The 15,555-nt window shown below is 43.5% G+C and overlaps 1 protein-coding gene across 1 annotated transcript; it reads right to left on the bottom strand.

Moving 5' to 3' along the window:
* Positions 1 to 2,209: 2,209 nt before the first annotated feature.
* On the bottom strand, positions 2,210 to 15,203 carry LOC140370754 (BRD4-interacting chromatin-remodeling complex-associated protein). The gene is made up of 14 exons (XM_072457983.1): positions 15,077 to 15,203; positions 13,391 to 13,572; positions 12,364 to 12,409; positions 12,133 to 12,175; positions 11,514 to 11,579; positions 9,550 to 11,052; positions 8,779 to 9,003; positions 8,027 to 8,654; positions 6,994 to 7,139; positions 5,763 to 5,809; positions 4,851 to 4,999; positions 4,677 to 4,771; positions 4,173 to 4,275; positions 2,210 to 3,435 (listed from the first exon to the last, which is right to left on the bottom strand). Exons 3-14 carry the CDS (start codon positions 12,402 to 12,404, stop codon positions 2,759 to 2,761), a joined length of 3,723 nt encoding a protein of 1,240 aa, XP_072314084.1. The 5' UTR covers positions 12,405 to 12,409; positions 13,391 to 13,572; positions 15,077 to 15,203; the 3' UTR covers positions 2,210 to 2,758.
* Positions 15,204 to 15,555: the final 352 nt, after the last annotated feature.

Raw genomic sequence — 15,555 nt, 5'->3', positions numbered from 1 at the left:
CAAGGTGCATTTTGGGGAAACTCAACATTATGACTCAAAAGTATGTTGGGGGTCAAAATAGCAGCTGACTTCAGATCAGTCAGGTTTTCGAACTTTGACCACCATTGGATTAAATCAGTATTTTCAGAACATAAAAATGGGGTCCCCTTTTGGAGAAGCTGGAAGTATAGAAATGACACTTTACTGCATTACAGAGACCTCCTCAGGATAGACATACACTTCCATGTACTTTAAGATTCACGTACTACACTTGATGCAGCGTTAAATCCTACGTAGTAAAAGTACACGTCCATCCATGACAACTACAGAGGTCCTGACACGACATTACTGCATATTAAACGCCTTCATTCCAACCAAAGACATTTTCACATAGGAAACATAATGCATTGCAACACATAGGAAGGCCTGTTCGTTCTAACCTAAAGGTTGAGTTACATGTACATATCATTTGTGTAAATCCCATTCACTTTTAAAGGGACTGCATCATATAATCAATCATTTTTTTCTCTTCTTAATCATGCAAAATATTCTAAATTTGCAGTCTGTTTCTACATCGCTAATTGTTGTTGCGAAAGTGAATTCATCAATTTGAACTTCACACATTTTTACTTTTAAAGGGATAGACCAGTGTTGTCATAAATGGGTCTTTCAGTACATTATATTTGATTCAATTCTGATTTATTTTAAAAAAACTTCTTTAGATTTCTGCCAATAGCTTACCTGTATTATTCTTATTCTAACTTGGGCAGTGAAAGTGAAAGTCAATTTAAATATGTCAGTGACGATCTTATGCCCATATGTGCAAAATGTTGGGGCACAATTTGGTTACACAATTTTTGAAAAATCATGAAGTGCTTAAAATCTAAACACTGCACTATCCCTTTAAAGTGTATAAGTCATCCACACAGTTAATGGGAGACAGTTCAAATGATACAAACTTTTACTACAGGATTGTCACATGATGTTTGAATGAATCAGAAATCCCCGTTAGTGTGTGGTAAGTGACAGGCTAAACATAGAACTAAACAGGACTAAACTTAATTCACTTTTTGGTCAAAGCTCTTTGATGCTGAAGAGGCTCAAAGTTTTGCGTCACAGACAACACGTGAATGAATTAAATGATATGTTTTGGTGTACATCAAAAAGGACATTGGTATAGCCACTAAAAGAGCCCTTAATGTTCTTATCAGAATATATATTTCAATGCCACAGTCTGTTATCCTCTAATATCATGGTTCAGATGTCATACAATTGTGAGACAAATTTGAAAATACTGCTGTGTTATACAATAATAATACATTCTAATAAAGTGGAGCCTTCATTCATGTTATGTAAGATGCTTTCCCTAGGTTTTCAAAGCTTTTTCAAAAAATTGAAAACCCTGTCATGCCCGACTTGTACTTTATATGTAAAGTGTTGGTCATGGAAACACATATTAGGGGCTCTTTTAGCTTCACGACACCAAGTCTATAAAAACAACTACATTTAGGCTTTCTTCAACAAGTGCTTTGTGTGGATATACCGAGCGATATACCGAGCTACCCTTCACCCCTTCGTCTCACTGACTCATTATTGCTTACACATAAAACAGAGCAGTTCACAGACTTGAATGTAGTGATAAAAACATCAACAACAACTTTGCTTTGTTATTATTTCTTTGTGCCACCGATCTGGTCGAACACGTTTTGGGGAAGAGACGACGTGACATGGACATTTGCTGGTGTACTCAGGATGAAGTAAGTCACATTTTCTTTGGACTATCATTCGTTTAAGCCTAAGTGAAGACTAACGCGGCGTTCATGTGGTGCTCGGACACTAGAGAAAATATTTTATTGTATATTTGCACGAGTTGGACAAAGGCCTGGTCATTTAAGCATGTGTGATTATCGATCTAGCAGAGGGCTAATTGTTCAAATTTGTCAATGATCAGCGTGAGTCTTTTCAATCGAAGGATCTACTACAACCAATCCCTTGTCTTTGGAGGAATATATTGGTCTATTTTCTGTGTTAAATGGCGCTGACGCAAAAAAAATCTTGTTTAGAATTATGAAATACTGATACTATATTTATGTGTTGCTAGAGACTCTTATCACATTCTATTTCAACATTTCAATCAATCATTTCTCAAACAATTGACATAAATACACTTTCTTGGTTTTTGCTATGTGCCTAAGCCCTCCACAGCAGCAAAACCACCAGCCTCCTCAACCACTCGGCTTATACACTACTGACCAGAAACTCTATTATTGTTCAAGCAGTAAATCTCATGAAACGGATCTGAAGACCACATGAACGCGGCACATTATGGAGCCTGTGGTAATCCCCAAACAGGATGCGATATTTCAAATAAGCAAACTTCTTTTTCCTTCACACACATTCACACTCACGCCATCAAAAAAATTGGCACAGATTATCAAAATAAATACCCTGGAAGCTTGGCACTATGCAAAAAAGGAAAATGCACATTTGGAAAGAAATCTTATAAAAACTATTGAATAATCTCTACTCCACGTGGGCCGCACTATTTATATACTATTTGCTGATGACTTTGTGTTGTAAAACCTCCGGATGAATTTACTACCACTGAAACAAATAGATTTCCTATTCAAATAGACTTTTTTTTGTCCATAAACGTACATCAAAAGAAGTATCTAACATCTATGCGGCTAAGGATAGTGCTGTTGTCTGCATCTCTATAGTGCCTTTTTGTATTTCATACCTCCTTCTTTTAAAGTGGTCCCGCTAGAGTCCGTCCCGTTTAGAGATGCCCCTCCAGAATGCTGGCCACTGCCTGGTCCAACGAGGGGGCGGACGAAGCCCTACTTTGGGCCGTGGACGGACCTTGAAGCCGCTGTAGCTCCAAAATGCTATCGATAGCGCTCTGAAGGTGTTCGCTAAGCATGTTGTCCTCTTGTATTGGTGCGGGCTGGTCCGGTGACGTGTCCAAGCGATAACATTTTAATTTGGGAGCGCTTACTTCTCTGTTGTCTTTTATAGGGGCTTTTATTTTGAAATCAGGAGGCGGTACTTCGGTAGACAGGTTCCCATTGGACACGGGTTGCGGGGCTTTGTCGTTTGCTTGACAGTGGCGCCCGCTCCCATTGGTCAATTGCCCCGCGTGGTTTCTCTTCAGTCCAGGGTCACAGGCTGAATTGTGGACCACTTTCCTGGATCCGGATTCGTGTTTGATGGTGAGACGGAGGCCACCGCGGGAGCTGGAGCGATACGTCCGGAGTCCAGGGGGCCGGTCCGAAAGTCTGGTCCAGGAGGGGGGCGAGGGGGGGCTGTCGCTGGAGGAGCACGGGGGAGGAGGGGGTGAGGGAGGAGAAGGCGGAGACAGGGGCGTGGGGGGAGAGGCGGGGGGATGGGACAGGCCCGAGAGAGGTACATCATCCGGGGAAGACACTGATGCGGGTAAAGCTGTCATCACAGACTCTGAAGAGAAACGAAATGAATACGGAAATCATTATTTAAACATGGATTATCTTTAGGTCAAAAGTAAAACCAAAAGTTGTAGATGTGTACGTATTAATTAATTAACATTTTTCCTTCCATAGCATCAAAATGAGACAGGCACATGTCACCCGTCCAGTACTAAAAACAGGTTTGCTGCTGTCCCCCAGCAGGGTGACTTGAGCAGGTCACATGGTAACCAGCCCTGCGTAAAGTCCACTTTCCTCCATATTGGATCAATCAAAGGGAGGAGCCATAAAGCATGTGTCAAATAACATGGCATTTTGACATTTACAACATAGATCATTTCTACCAATATCTATGTTCTCATTTTATGGAGCCTTGCCATGGTATAATAACACAGATTGAGAATTTAGTTTTTACATTTACCCAGAGATTTTCTAGCATACCCCCAAGTTGTTTGTATCAATTTAGTCCCATATACCTTTTTGACCCATTCTCTTTTTACGTATTGGTTATTGTTCAAGTGAGTAGAACAAACAAAAGTATACATTCATACAAATTAAAGCACTAAAATTAGGTCATATGCAGATCATGTTTTGACCATGTCTTATTTCTTGAAGCTCAAAAGTGACACAGCGCTCTGGTTTAGATTTAAAGAGGAATTAGTTGCTTATGCCTGCTGACAGTCATAATAATGTACAACAGATAAAAAAACAGAGATGTCCAAAGTGTACCCTGGCTTTCGGCCTCCTGACCTGGCTCTCTGTGCGTTCTCCGGCGGTCCTCAGCCAAAGTGAAGCGCTCGGCCTGGAGGAAAAGTCTCTCCAGCATCACCATCTCCGCTGACGGGATGTCCTGCTGTGGACAAGACAGACAAGAATATGCATAAAGCACACAACACTTTTACATGAAAACACATGTGGTCAGTGAAGCATTAAAATACAGATAGATTTAAATGAATCATTATTAATTATAGTGTATTAACATATACAATGTAACTTTTCAGCTTAAGGGGCCACCCACTGCTTGTCTCCATGGAGATCTTTTGCCTAAAACGTTGCATGCTGTTAAATGTTAAATTAATTAAAGGTATTTTGTCAAACAAAAACATCTATAGTTAAATAAATGCAATAAAAATACATTTAATCCAATACTGTGGAATATTGCAGGAAATAAGTAACATCTGTAGTTACATAGTGCACCTTTAACTATTAGTAGGATTGAAAATCTGGTTCTTGACATATAAATGTAAAGCATACCAGTGATTCTCTGAGCAGTAGCTGCCTGTATTTGTTGACCATGTCCTTGGTCCGCTTCAGAAGAAATCCAGAAACAGTGTCAAACTCCTGGTCCACTGTGAGATCAAAGGGATAATTATTACAAATCCTCTCTTTTTTTTAATCATATTTATGTGTAAGTGAACAAGCACAGACCCGTGTTGAAGGGGTCCTGGGTAGGCAGTGGTCCGGCGCAGGTGTGGTAGGGCAGCAGACCCCGCACTGCGTCCTCTAGAGAGGAGAAGGCTGAGCCAGTCCAGGGACTCTGAACAGCTGCATGGTCTGAACAGAGCTGCTGTTGGAACCTGACAAATAAATTAGAGTTGTTCAGTCCATGCATGTTTACTGTACATTTTCAGTCTGGAGAGGAGTAGGTTGTGCCATCAGGTTTAATTATAGGTCATGTCTGTGGAAAGGTGAAGCTGCTCTCAGTAAGAATGCGTGTTAAGGTATGTTTGAGAAATAAAAACACCTGTAATCAAACACATGCAACATATATATATTTGATTTAATATTTCAACCAAATCAATAACATCTGGAGCAGGTGGCTGACCCTCCACCTGCTCCTTTAATGTATATAATTGATGAAAAACACGTACACTGTGTCACAAAAGACTTAATTAATATCAAATAGGACTTCTCATTACCCAGGGACCAAATTGTTTCTTTATTTTGTATCAGTCATGCAAACTCTTTGGATAAACAAAACGTGTACCTGTTTGCTGTCTAACTTACAGTAAGTGTGCATGAAAACAATTCTAAACAACTTTATTTAATATACCACATTTTGTACTTCTCACACAAAAGCAGAAAAACAATTTATAAGACCTTGAAGGCAGATTTGAAACCTAATTGTCTGGGATTACTCTACTTAATCCATGTAAATTTGGGTATTTATGATCAAATAAATTAACGTTCTGATCAGGGTTTACTGAAAACAGTCAAATCCTGGTGGGGACATACTAAGGGGAATTGGCACACAGAGCGTTTAGTTGCAACTCCTGTCTTTAATCCTGGTGTAATAGAGATGGTGGTAGTTGTATATTTTGTATATTAGTGAGTTAGTACCTGTGCCGGCGCTGTGCTGGTGTGAGCTGCTCCACAACAATGGACAACTGCAGTATAAAAACATGAGCATATGATCAGAGGCTTATACAAATATAATATCTATCGAGTCATGAGGTCGTTGATCCTCTGTTCTAGTGTTCTAGATGTTTATTGAGTAAGTTGAAGTGTAATGGGGGGTTGTACATTGATATTTGCCAACAATAGAGCAATAGCCATGTTCACATGCACACCAAAATCCTATTATCTGATTTCCAGAACCTTAGAGTTATTTGAATATGCTTTATACATAAATATGCAACTCAAAACATATGATAACAATCAGATTTTGAGTGTGCATATAACCACAGACTGTTAAGTAATGCAAATGTGTGACATAGTCAGTTAAGTAAAAATGTTATGTTATTAATATTAGTATTTTTATTACTTAGTTGCATGTTAATGAACACACGTTACACATGCTGTAAATACATTTCCATTTTCCAACATTCACTCTCACAAACACTCTCTCATTCTTACACCAGCTTACTTGGACACTGGAGGTGAGGTAGGTGAAGTGTCTTGCCCAAGGACACAACAACAGTACACACTACTGTCCCACTGTGGCACCTGGCATTCTAGTCCACATCCAGCTTAGCCCCCAATATCTGATGAGATTGGGCTTTGGAATATAGATTGAATTGAAATGACCTAATATTGCTTCTGAAATTGTCTGGAATATAATTTTGTTGTTGTTAGGATTCTATTATATAATATTGTAACCTGAATAATCATGATCATCAATTAGCCCAATAAACCTGTCATCCCTATTGTGTCTCAGTAAGTAATAAAGGGGACATATTGTGCAAAAACAACGTTAATTTAACTCTAACCTTGTTTCAACAATGTTTCCTCACCATCAGTTTAGTCAAAGTTGCATTGTGATTGATTCCTGCCTCTCCTGCAACTGAAGCTCAAAGGCACAAAAGATTCCTGTTTCCACCTACCCCTTATCCCCGCCCATTCCTGTTCTTAGTTGTGATAAGTTGCAAATGTGAGGCTAAAAGTGATGCATGTAGGTTTCTAAAATGTCACGTAACCTTTTATAATTAAATAAATAACAATCTGCTGTTTGTTGAGGTGAAATGTCAGAGTATGAAGTCTGTGAAGTCAATGGAACTTATTATTATGCAGTTTACAACGTTATAGTTCAATGCTAAGAACCTGAAAAAAGCGCTCCTTTAAAGCGTGTTACCTTGGTGTCTTGCTGCTGGTTGGGTTGTCCCGGCTGGATACTGGTCCACTCTGTGTGGGGTGAGGATACGTGCCCCGGGACACTGAGCGCTGCAGGAGACGGCGCACTGAAGACTTTACTCTCCACGACCAAGGCAGCAGTCGGCTCTGAGCGTGGCACAGATGAAGATTAGTGTCTCGTATGTCATCATAAAGATTTAATCAGTGATGGCTGTAATGAGCTGAGTGACAGGTGTGGTCACCAGAGAAATGGATGACATAATTACAATTAAAGGTATTTTGGGTGTAATAATTGAACTAGTACAGATTTATTTCAAGTGTCATTGTGCGTGCCAAATGGGAGGAAATGATAACTAGCTTGTGATGTGGAGGCTGAAGCTTGGAGAATGATAGACTTAAATGTGATATTAAGACCCTGTATAATCCAATTACATCTGAGTGTTAAATAAATGTTTAAATATTATCCATCTATCTGCAGTTAATACAGTATCCACACATATCAGTCTTGTTGGGAAGATTACTATGAAAATGTGTGTAGCTACAGAATACTGAATACCTGCACTAAAAGGTATTTTGTAACACATTCTGTTACATGGCCCAATCAGCAAACATCTTTCTGAATACTTTTACGTTAAGTTGCATTATGTTATAATTGAAAAAGGAGACGTAGGAGTAAAACATGCTTTGTTTGTTGTACCAAAACATGCTTTGTTTGTTATGCACATATTTATCACTAATTCGAAATGGCAGTGCAAATTTAAGAATTCAGTGATCATGTACTGCAATGTTTTTCTTTGAAGTTAGGAATGTAACTCCATAGTATTCTTAACGCCACCAAATTAAAGAGTAATTGTAGTGAGGCACGGTTACTCAAACTCAGTATTCTGAATACATATTTTCAGGGTATTTTTTCAATGTATTAAGTTACTTTCCAACACTGCTTGTCCATGATTTAAGTTGTGTAATCGCTCAGTGTTACCTCACATAACCCCTGTATCATGGACACTACAGTCTGTAATACTATAGGGACTCACTGTGATGTGTGTGTAGTTGAACAGAAGGCTGCTCTCCTGAAGGGGCCCTGGTGGCAGCTGTGGGACCAGGCTGAGGCACAGAGACAGGGGGCGGGGCGGGCGCAGGGGAGGGGGTCCGGGCTGCACTGTGGACTTCAGGGATCAGGACTATAGGCTGGACTTGGACTTGAGACACAGAGTACTGAACTTGAACATGGGACAGCGACGGCAGGAGAGAAGTCTGCACTTGGACTGTGGGCGGTGATATACAGTTTGTAATTTGGGTTTGTGACACAGAAGGTTGTATTTGATCTTGTAGCTGGGTAAATAAGGCGCTTTGGGCCTGTAGCTGGTACTGCATTGGGGGCTCGGTTTGGGGCGGTGGTGCTGAAATGCAAGGGCCCTGTACTGGAGAGGTATAGGTCTGTGGAGGGTCTGAGGAGGAGGGAGAGGAGCAGAGCAGGGAAGAGTCATCTAGGTCTGAGGGCAGAGGAGAGACCACACACTGGTCAGTCAGCGTGGAGGAGACATCCTGGGCCTCCCTTCTGACCTCTTTGTGTCCGTCCTGGGGGGAGGACAGAGCCTCCAACGGCACCACTGGCAGTGCACCAACCAGCAGCTCCGACGACAACGGGGAAGTAAGTGCTTGCTGTGGATGATTTTATAGAGACAATAAGCATCAGTGAGCACTAGACATTATAAAGGATGATAGTTTAGTACAGTGACATGCTACTCAGTCCTAATGTTTGTCCGAAAGCATAGTTGAGACTGACCTGTTGGAGTTGTTGCATAAAGGCTTGGTTCTGGCTCAGCTGGGTCACCTCTTCCACCACTTGACTTATTTCTGCTGGAGCCATCAGGAGTTTGGGCATGTCCACAGCCGGGTCAGGAGCCAGAGGAACCTCAGGTGGGGGCTGTAGAACAGCCACCAGAGGGGGAGTGGAGGACTGAAGTCCTGTGGGCTGTACTGACACCTGATGCAGCATTGGTCCATAGGACTGGAAGAGAAACGTGTGAGACTTTTCATTAAAAAGTCCAGTTGTTTGCCTTTTTAAAGGGCCTATATCATACAAAATCTACTTTTCAGAGCTTTTAACCTTCTTACAGTGCTATTGGTACCTCATATAAGTGCTATTTATGATTGATTCCTGCTGTCTTTAGCTAGACCTAATTGTACCTGTAACACGCCCCCCTCCCCCCGTGCTTGAGAGGAACCGCTATTTAGGCACAGTTAGCTTCAAACGCTACTTCTTTTGTTCCAACACTGCTGCCGCTGACATGTACAGCTGTGTAACGGCGCACGCCTCTGCCTCTGTTTACACCCCCACCATCTCCACTCTAGGCTACGTCACAGGAATCGCAAACTAAGCCGTTTGCGTGTCCGGGTAGGGAAGCGGGGTCCAAGACATGGGTGATATTTTATAACTTTTACGTTATGGGTGTTGCACAACACTTCTTACTATCAACTATGCCCTTAGGGTAGACTACAAAATGGGAAAAATAGCATAATATAGGATCTTAAAGTTTCATCAGTGGGAGCTCACCTGTGTCAGATGAAAGGCCTCCTCTTGTGCCCTCTCCTCATGAACGGCCCGCTCCGGCAGCAGCACCACAGAGGCTTGCTGCAAGGCCAGCTGAGTCTCTGTAACTGCGGCCTGGGGGACCTGGGTTTGGGCAGCAAAGGGCAGCCCCTGAACCACCGATGGACCGTTTACTATGGAGATGGAGGTGAGATCTGAGGGTAGCACCCCTGTGCTGTTGATCAGGGTGATGTGGTTTCCAATGGCAGGACTATGGACTAGAGTGGCCCTTTGCCCCTGGGGACCAGCTGCATAAGCCCCTGCGAGCTGGGCTGGCATCTGGAAGACAGTAGGGGGCCCAGACTGCAGCTGCAGAGGTCCAGACAGCACTGTGGCCTGGCGCAGAGCGAGCTGCCCTGTGGGAGTGGTAAACACAGGGCTGAAGTTCAGCTGCCTTTGAGGAACAGTAAGAATCTGTGAGCTGTCAACGAGCTGCCCCGCTGACGGAGCCACTGTGTGCAGGCCCTGGGGGGTCAGGAGCTGCCGCTGGGCTTGAGAGTGCTGTGGGATAGTGACAGGAGACTGTCCTGGAAGAAGTAGTTGGTTCTGCCCATGGAAGAGGCCGTGAGGCTGCAGCACAAAGGAACCTGCCTGGTTCACAAGCTGCAGACTAACAGGTTTGGGAAGCTGCTGGACGGACTGTGAGACCGGGGCAGATTTTTGGGCAGTTTGTTGAGACAGAAGAATATTTTGGGAGGCTGTACCAGAAACAAAGGTCAGACCGGGAGTTGGCTTTTGCCCTGAAGGCTTAGGGCTAATCTGAACTAGTCTCGGCTGGATGGTGATGGGCAGTTTGGGCTGGATGGCGAGTGGAGTTCGCTGCAAGACTATGCCAGGATGGGGCGCTGCCGCTGCCCTCAGAGTCTGAGCGATAATGGGCTGAGTTGGGTTGGTGGACAGGGCTTTGTGGAGGAACATACTGGAGCCGTTGGCGGCACTCAGGGAGATTTCGGGAGAACCAGCGGGGAACACATTTCCAGGCAGAAGCCCCATGAGCTGTGGAGGTGCAGCTGGTTTGAGTGAGGGACATCCAGGCCCCACGGCCAACAGAGAGGGCTGGGGAGGGTCCACTCCTGCCTGGGTGTCTCTGGGCAGGACCGGGGTCACAGGTAAACTCACAGATTTGGACACAAAAGGACCTGGGGACAGCAGAGGGGCAGGAGAGTAGAGTGATAAATTGTCTCCACTCTGCACCAGGCCTGCCTCCAAAGCCATGGTCTGCTCAGTGATGTCTGCCTCCTGGAGACTTTGCTGGAGAATATCACAGGCCACCTGCGCCTCCTCTGCCACCTCCACAGGGGCCTTTTTGGGCTCCAGCTCTGCAGGTGTACCGATGAGCCCCAGTGGAGGGTCTTCTGCTGTCTCTGGAGAGGACAGGAGCACCTCCTCCAAAAACGACAGGTCCACACAGCCAGGCGTGGGTGACTCAGGGGAGCCCACCCCATCTCCGAGCAGAGACCCCGGGCTCTGTGGGAGACAAGACCAACAGCAGACAAGGAGAAGACACACACAGACATTTAGAATGGGACATAATAATGATAAAAAGTCAAAATCTCCCATAAGCATATAAAAAGGATTTCTGGTTCATAGTAGCTCAATTATGACTTGAAAAACCTCCTCTTATCTTGTTTATAAGCAGTCATTTTACTTTTATGATGGGGTGTTGCTGTTAAATGAAGCGTAAGCTCTTTAACTGGATGAGCGCAGTGAAATAACATGCCGCGATGCAGTGGTAGCTCTTCAGTGAGCGTATTGGGATGTCTTATTTAATCATCGAGAATAACCGTCTATGCTCTGCATGTAGTTGAAGTGTGATTAGCAGAAGTTAGCAGGATGCATTTGGGGCGCAGTAGGGGACAGAAAACCCCTCTCGTGGGGGGGCATGCTGCTGGTTGTTGACGCTGTTGGCAGTAGATCTAGACACTCACCGGGGCATCTGTGAAGAGGGACGCTTCCCCAGAGGAGGAGTTAATGAGCAGGTCTTCAGTCGGCAGCTGCTGGGACCAAAGCAGCAATTTTAGGAAAGGATTTGGGGTTTTGCAGCATTACAGTACAAATCTCCAGAGGTGGATGGGATGAGTTTATTATTACTAGATTGACTTTGAACATTATCACATTTTTTCCCCTTTAAATATATGAATATGAAGACATTGGATCTACAATAAATGGCACTTGGACATTCAAAGATGACTGTCTGATGGCACAGCATCTCGCCATCATAAATGACTCACCCATGCACCACATAAATACATATAAGGTTTGTGAAGCCAAGGACACTATAAGAAGACTGCTGTCCCACATGACCACTTAAGTATTCACTAGCTGCCAAATACCGTGTAACATCTACAAACCTGAGCCATGAAGTAACATTTCTTTTACACTACGAGTCATGAATTTGACCGAAACAATTTTCTTACACATTCTGGCCGATCTGCCCACCTCTGTAAATCATTCTGACAGACTGCCTCCACACACTACGCAGCCAAAAGAGATTCCCGACTCACGATTTACTATTTACACTATTGATTTCTGTACTCCAGCACTTACCTCATTGGTCCCATGAAGGAAGTCGTTCAGGGCTTGAGGGTCACTGTGTGAAGAGAATTATGAACTAAACATCACTTATTTAAGATCAAAGCAAAATCTATATGGGGATGAGAGACTTGATTAACTTGGAGATGAATAGTTCCTTTGAAAGCATACAGAAGAGTTGATAAAAATAATGATTGATGTGCATATTTAACAAGGCCATGAATAAAAGTTACAAAATGTACTTACCACAAAACATCAAGTAGACAAGTCCCATCATCATCCTCCATGTCAACTAAAACAGATACAAAGTTATAAGCAACTGATCATGGGTGACCACTTTTGGCTTAAAAATACGGCCTATAGTTTATTGAAACATTTAGCGTTGGAAAAAAAGGACAAAAAGCTCTCCAACGTGTGATCTGACTGAAGAAGCAGCAAATCCTGTAAATTGTCTGAGTCGTTATATCCCACTGATGCCTCTGTAAATCCAACGTGCCAATTTACTTTTCTCCGAACAATTTATGACACCAACTTTTGGCGATTAAACGGTTCACTACAGCTGCCGTTTATGAGTATCCACATCGATAAATGCTTTGCCTGCTTCCACCATCAACTTGAAGGTCAAAATATATGAGTACGTAGCTATGATTAGTAATTTTCCCTGTCGGTCTGTACACCGAAACATGGTGTTCTGACACAGTTCAATTAGAAACAGCAATTACAGTCCCATATATGTTGGATTTTCTCCCTCACCGTGCATAATGTGTTACTAACAGTGTTGGGAAAATGAAATCCATGTAACAAATATGTATTCACTCCGATACAGATACTCAGTTACTTACTTAATTTGAGGATATTCAGAATACAGTTACTTTCCTAAAATCAAGGTGGTGAGTTCATGAGTTTTCCTTTTCTAATCAGTGATAAATAAATGCATAACGAATGGTGCAACAAATGTAGGATTAAAATATTTAACCCTATGTTGGGCTTCGGAATAATGTACCGGTATCCTACGTTTTCAGAATACAGTACTCTCACATTAAAGATTAATTTACAAAATACATTTTAACATGTCCATTACTGTTACTTAATTGACCCAAAAGCTGCAGTTTTCAAGGTGCTTTGACCCAGTTGTCATCACATTTTCATCTTTGACTCACTGAACGGGCCAGTTTACCAGCTTCAAATGCACAAAATGTTCACTTAATTATGTCCTACTGACATCTGAAATAGAGAATATGTTGACTTCACTTGCCATCATATAAGGACATACTTGATATGCGAAAGGCCCCATACAGAGCGGTCCGAGCTGAGTTCTGCTGGTGGCCTCATGGGAAGAAGTGCTTGGTCTTCAGCTGGTTGTAGAGACAGAGCGATGCCAGACCGAAATGGCACAAAGACAGTGTCAGAAGTGATGTGCACTCCCTCTGAGCGGGCATCTCTGCGCGTGGAAGCCTGAGGAGAAGAAAGGATTCTATCAGAAGTCGAGCTGAAATTTGAACTTCGATTCATCTTCATGTTCGTGGTACAGGTGAAAACTATAGTAACTCTAGACTAAGACTAAGGTTGGTGCTCACAAGGCTGACACGTTAGGCATTTTTCGCACATAACAGTACCAAGAACTAAGTCATAGTCCCCCTAGCTTGCTTTCACACAGCGACAGTGAAAGTGGGTCTAACTGACGTCATAATTCGCATCTGTATATAGTATGGGACATTTAAATATTTAATGAACTGAGTTTAGAAACACAAATGTTATTCCTATCCTACGTAAAACTGTGATACAAGAATGACATTTGTGTATCACAGTTTTTCCCAACAAAGTTAATGTTGTAAATGTAAAAAAAGGAAGCTAAACAACTCTATAGGGACGAGTAGAAAACTTTTACTCTGAGGAAGACAAAAAATGTCTATGGCTACACAAGAGGGATTCCCTTTGGGGGCAGACTTCAAGGAGATAACATAAAGGCTTTCTTCTAGAGAGAAACATCATCATTCATAAATATTTGATTCTTGTCTGTAGTAAAACATCTGTCTAGTCACACGAGGCACGAGCCAAAACGCATTCCTTCCTCAGCCATTGCACTTGGATCAATATATGAATCATCAGTTTGTTTGAGACAGTCGTCTGGACGTTTACCAATAATACACTCTTTTTTTACCAGAGTGTATTGATTAAGCTCTGGGCTCAGGACGAGGGCAGCTATTGTTATGGCCATCACAGACATGAGACAGGGGCATAATATATCTGCAAATAGACGGCTCCCCTGCGCATTGATTTGACTTCCACACTCGCTCTCAGCCGCGGGGCAGCAAGGTGCGCCTGGAAAGCATCACAACACCACCACACGCCGGTGCCCATTTCGAGTAAAGATCTCTTGAAAACCCACAATAACAACCGGGCAAAAGGAACCCACTGACATTTTGTACTACGCTACGGCCGCATTAACACCCCCAGTAATACCGCAGCGCCCAATGAGAGCCGGGCAAAGCTGCAGCTGCGGCGGGTGCGTGCGCGTAAAATAACACGGCCATCCAGCGGTGTTATTTTGCTGGGTTATGTAAGTTGAATAGTGTGTTCATGTGAAATTAATAAGCGGAGAGAAAAAGGCTTGAGGACGCGCGCGCTCTTCACCCCGCGCGTGTCATATCATATTTGGCGAAGTGGAACCAGTGTTGAGCGTAAAAAGAAATAATGAAATAAAAAAAAAAAAGATGACAACAACCAGCCAGCGCCAGCGGCAGGAGCGGAGGAGCAGCAGTGGAGCGGGGCAGGCAGTCGCTCTGGTCTAAATCATATCGCGGTAACAAAAGATGCCTTGTGTTATAGCATCGCCACGCAGCCCCGAGCCACGCGCGGCGGCGGCGGCGATCCTCCCGTGGTGACATTACGGAGACGTCGCGATCCGCAGACACGGGGGAGACACAAACACAAGACGTAGGGGAGAAAAAAAACTCACCCCTTCTTTGTGGTTTATTGTCCTGTCAAGCGGGCCTCTGCGCCATCGATTCTCACTCAGTGGTCCTTTCAGATGCTAAAAGGAGGAGGCGAAGGGGGGGCGGCGGTGGCGGAGAGCGGGGCAGGGTGGGGTGGGATGGAGGAGAGAGGAGGAGGTGGTGGAGGAGAGAGGAGGGGGTTCGCAGTGGTGGTGTGAGAGCTGATCACAACACAAAGGTGCAGGGAGAGAGAGAGACAGGGGAGAGAGAGAGACAGGGGAGAGAGAGAGACAGGGGGAGAGAGAGAGAGACAGGGGGAGAGACCACCGCACGCGCGCACGGTCCCAGAGCTCAGAGAGTTCCGCACGTGTTCTCTCCTCTCTGCCAGGCTTGTTTTCATTTGTCATTTTTTTAAAGCCTAATTTATGAAAGTGAGCGAGACTGTTTGGTTCATGCGATTCCCCTAAAGTCATAGTTTTGGGAAATGAATCAATATTTTTAG

Source organism: Eucyclogobius newberryi, unplaced genomic scaffold (genome assembly GCF_026437365.1).
Source record: "Eucyclogobius newberryi isolate DKJ021-1_F unplaced genomic scaffold, fEucNew1.0.hap1 SCAF_21, whole genome shotgun sequence".
In the NCBI taxonomy this organism is placed as follows: Eukaryota; Metazoa; Chordata; class Actinopteri; order Gobiiformes; family Gobiidae; genus Eucyclogobius; species Eucyclogobius newberryi.
Note: the sequence above shows the minus strand (reverse complement) of the source record. Positions and strands in the feature narration are given on the sequence as shown.